This window comes from Macrobrachium nipponense, chromosome 7 (assembly GCF_015104395.2).
Source record: "Macrobrachium nipponense isolate FS-2020 chromosome 7, ASM1510439v2, whole genome shotgun sequence".
NCBI classification, from domain to species: domain Eukaryota; kingdom Metazoa; phylum Arthropoda; class Malacostraca; order Decapoda; family Palaemonidae; genus Macrobrachium; species Macrobrachium nipponense.
The window spans coordinates 112,832,468-112,837,467 of record NC_061109.1 but is presented as its reverse complement, the minus strand read 5'-3'; the positions used below and the strand labels follow the sequence as shown (position 1 = coordinate 112,837,467).

General features: G+C 34.1%; 1 protein-coding gene across 1 annotated transcript in view; it reads right to left on the bottom strand.

The window, feature by feature from the left end:
* The window catches only part of LOC135217520 (uncharacterized), a 70,451-nt gene that overhangs the window by 1,994 nt on the left and 63,457 nt on the right, over positions 1 to 5,000 (bottom strand). The window contains exon 2 of the mRNA XM_064253478.1: positions 1 to 29. This exon is cut by the window's left edge and continues 1,994 nt beyond it. Coding sequence (XP_064109548.1) covers positions 1 to 21 — 21 coding nt within the window. The 5' untranslated portion in view covers positions 22 to 29. The remainder of the gene's footprint in view (positions 30 to 5,000) is intronic.

Below are 5,000 nucleotides of genomic sequence, written 5' to 3'. Positions count from 1 at the left end.
GCCTCGGCTCATCGTCGTCATCACTCGATCTGAAAAATAGAAATCATATTAGATATATGACAATGGTGGCTTGAATAGCAGGTCTCGGCATTTAAACAAATAAATACTGTTCCACGTAAGTGGGAGAAATTGACATTATGATGTAACTCCATGAATAACTTTACAAAGATAATGTTACTGTTACTTTGGATGACAAAATTCTATCCCTCCGGGACTATCCTGTGACAAACCCATTGTTCTCGACACTGTTTTCTGTCCTGCTCTTTCAATTGTTTCGAGTTCACTTGGTTTTAGTTAAGGGTAATCTGATCTCGCTTGTAGTTTCTGTAATAGGATTTAATCATATACTTACAAGTGCAATAAAATGACTATGTATGTGCTTAAGCTTATTGGGTTCTTGTTTAACCCAAGGTTGTTTAACCTGTGTCGTTTTTCACTAGGGGCTGCCGGTGGGTAGGTGGTTGGTTGCCTGGTGGTGACACGTCTAATTTGGTCACTGATTGTGACCTTAGGCGTTATCCTATGCCTCATGCACATCAAAAAGCAGTCAGTCACGGATAGGCAGAAAGTATTAAATAACGACTGCATTTTGTTAAACAATAGTTATATATATATATATATACATATATATATATATATATATATATTATATATATATATATATACATATATACAATATATATAATATGTTTCAGAGTTTGTTGGTTAGGCCTATGTGTATTTACGAAAATTCTGGTCAGAAATCAATGAGACCCAAAGTCCCGTAAGGGGAAATGAGATGGAGGTTGATAGAAAAGTAAATACCAGTTGTATACCATCTGGTTGTGAACATGGGCGTCTATAATAAGTCTCTGATGCCACATTGCCAGAAGGGTAGGGAAGAAGTGATAGCCACACCCGGGTCACTTTTAAAGAATTGTTAATAGTGACAAAGAAAAGGGGCTGTTAATTGAGAGACGATCTTAATGTTGGATGAAAATGGCATTTAATTAAGGTCAAATGATCTTGGCCTTTTGAAAACCTAACTCAAGTGAAACTAAGCACTATTCCGGAGCCTATAAGCCGTACAACATATTTCTAAAAGTTTACCATTTTGTGGTCAGTTCATTCCGCATGAAACAGAATATCTTTAGTAAGAAACGGAATCATGTACTAAAGCGAACAGCAGTTTCACTTTTATATATATATTCTGTAATAGCATCTTATTACACTTTTATAGCACGTGTTATCTCGTTGTCAGTTTTGGAATAAACAGGTCTTATAATTATTTGGATATGGTGTAGGGGACAAGTGGTAACCCCATTCACTACCGCGCGCAAGTTCGAATCCTACCACAGTAGGTAAAGGCCATTTCATTTATATCTCCTCTGGATCCAGCCAAGGTTGTAGTGATCGACGTATCCTGAAAGGTTTCTGTAAATCGAGAAACGAAAAGGTCATTGAGGCTACTTATTAAAAGGTCGGCGTGGAATTTATTTTAAAGGTAATTTTGGATATTTGGGTTATGTGAACGGCAGGTTCAGTGTGTGTGTGTGTATATATATATATATATATATATATATATATATATATATATATATATATACATATATATATATATATATATATATATATATATATATATGTATATATATATATATATATATATATATATATATATATATATATAAGGTTATACAGGAGCGCAGACATAAGAGGTTCAGAAGGTCCATTGATACTTCACATGTAGGCCAAGATTTATTATAAAACGTTTCGCACTTGGGCCAATATTTGCCAACTTTTTTTATGTCATATTTGGAAACAGAATTTTTAGACAATTGCCCTATTTCTTGTAAACCAATGTATTACAGAAGATATGTTGACGACACATTTGCACTTTTCAGATATCAATGGCAAATAGCAAAATTTTTGGAACATACTAACGTACAACATCCCAACATTAAATTCACAATGGAGATAGAAAATGAAAACAAATTACCATTTCTGGACATCCTTGTCACTAGAGTCAACTCAGAATTCACGACTGCAGTATATCGAAAAAAGACGTTCGCGGGATTAGCCAATAACTTAAATAGTTCTTGTCATAAAACCTTTAAAATTAATACCATATACACACTGGTCTAAGAGCTTTGAAATACTCATCCAACTGGCAAATTTTTCATAACGAAATTTAATTTTTAATAAACTTTTTTCAAAAAAAAAAACTCCTATCACAAAGACATTGTACATAATATAATTAATAAATTAGTAGGTAACTAAATCCAACCACCTCCTCCGCTAATGAATGTCCCAAAGAAACTGATGTATGCGTCGATTCCATATATAACAAACTCAAAGTTTTCTCTCAGACTCACACAAATAATAGAACAAAAAATTCCTTGTCTCAAAATTAAACTTATCTCAAGCAATCCTTGCAAAATTGGCTCACTTTTTAATTTCAAAGATCGTCTGCAGGACTTTATGAGATCCAACGTTGTATATAAATTCAAATGCGCAGGATGCCCTGCAACTTACGTGGGATCTACTCGAAGATTACTGCAGATGAGAAATTGTAGCCATATGGGTTTCGGTTGTAGAACAGGTCAAAGAATTAGTAATCCTGAATTTTCTAATATCAAGAATCATGCCGCCAAATGCAAAATAAATGTATCGAAACAGCAATTCTCGATAATAGGTTACACTAAAGACCTGGACCACCTGACTACCTCAGAATCGTTAATTATTAAAAGACTGGTTCCCCCATTGAATAACAACACCTCGGCTTCACCTCTACATCTGGCATAGTCAACGTCTTTTTCACAATAACTTTTTATCTATGCATTTCATAGATATAACGCTTATTCAGAATACACATTATATCTACCATAAATTTTGACTGTATTCTGCATTGCGTAGGTTGAATAAATTTGATACTTATAATGTAAAAGTTACTTTTTTTGAAGACGGGCCAACTTACTCAGAGAAAAGGTTTCGAACGCACTCGTTACGTAACTTATGACAGCATTTCTTCCGTCTTTCTCGATGGATGATTGGCTATACGTAACGAAGGCTAGACCTCTGGCAACAATGACATAAAAATTTAAATACAAGCAAAGCAGTACACCTTTATGAACTCTGAAACCCCTCCACTGATAATTGTCATAATGAACAAATCAATAAAATATGTTAATAAATACAAAAACACTTCGATTATTAGTCTAACTCTCAAAATAAGTTTCCTAAGAAATTACAGTCTACTTTATAGGTCACAATCAGATTGACAAGATGTAGGGAATAGTTGGTAATTTTCCAAAAACACAGTAGACAAGCTTGATTTGATAACTGCTATATCCAATGTCAAGTAATTTTTATTTATTGGCTATCTACCTATTTACTTGAAAAAAAAAAAAAAAATAGTCGGCACCGTATTTTGGCGTTAAACCTTCACCAATAATTATCGTCAGAATGATGACTTCATGAAGCTCCATCCACTTTGGCCTCGTTATAATTCAGGATAACACTGAAGGCTATCATGGGCATTGTTGGATTAGAAAATTTAACTTCTGGCTTTAAAAACTCATTCCTCGAGTAGTTGTAAGAAGTGCTAAATGATCCTCAAGGATCCCAGCAGTTGGCCTAAACTTTTAATTCATGTATATTACTGCTATTACTACTGTTGCGGCACTACTGCTACAGTAGTATTACTACGCTAGCACAGATACCCCACCCACTTCTATGTATCGTTCCGCCATTCATAAAGTCTTCATATTCAACACAGTCGTACGGCATAAAGAAGAAGAAAAAAAATTATATCGGATGATCCGTTGATCTGCTGGAGATTTTACCATATATAAGCTTGTATTTACTTTGGATAAAAATCTTATTTTAACAAAAATACTTATATAGACTGTTTATGTACATACAATCTCTCTCTTTCTCTCTCTCTTGGTGGCATAGTGAATAGTTAATGGGACTGTTCAAAATCCTGAATGACATTACAAGTATTATAATCACGTTACGCTAAATACAAATCAGACCATAAACATTGGATTAAAACTAGAAATTGAATAATTACCTATTCAGGCTATAGTAAGTATGGCCACGGGCTTTCTCTTAACTGTATAAAGTTGCAAGTCGTAAGACAAATGCAGTTTTGTAACCACGGGGACAATTCCAAATCCTGATAGCCATTCTTGACTGCTATGGGTTTCAGAGCCGATGGGACAAGGTGAATGAGTTTCTGTCTGGTGGATGGGCGGGGCAACATTTCGTAAAAACGGTGTTTACCTTGCTTACATTATGAATGTTTTTCGACTCTTGGCTCGTAATCATTGGCCATGGCGTCGGCTATATAATTTTTACTCAATAAAAATTAAAACTATCGGGTTTAGGTTATTGATAATACTGACAAAATTTGTGTGTGGTTATAAAATATGCATACGTCAACTTTCAGCTACATCCGATGCTTTAATAAGGAGCAAAGTCCAAAAACCGTGTTTTGAACATGAAATTTCACACTTTGCTCTCTTTGTCAGGTACAGGAATATATTTACTTTTTTTAACTCCTGTATGTAAAATTTATATATATATATATATATATATATATATATATATATATATATATATATATATATATATTATATATATATATATATATATATATATTTTTTTTTTACGTATTTTTGATTGTGTTTTAGAAACTTAATTCCTTTTATGTATGATACTCCATATTTCAAATTGATATTGACAGTATACCCCAACACGCTCAGATGCTCCCTAGTCCCTCCCCCCATACCACATATACCTTAGCTTGTTGTTTTTGACTGAGCTGGCCTTATGCCAGCACGGACTCTTGCTCATAGAGCAGCCCGTAAAAGCCTTAGCTACACATATGTTCAACTGGTGTGTCAAAGGAGTGTCATCGAAAGTTGCTGATTATATTCAAGGGACTTAATTCGATTCATTATTCTCCTCATTGACCTCTTCAGTGTATGGTCTTGAAAGGATGTTCTTCCCAGTGT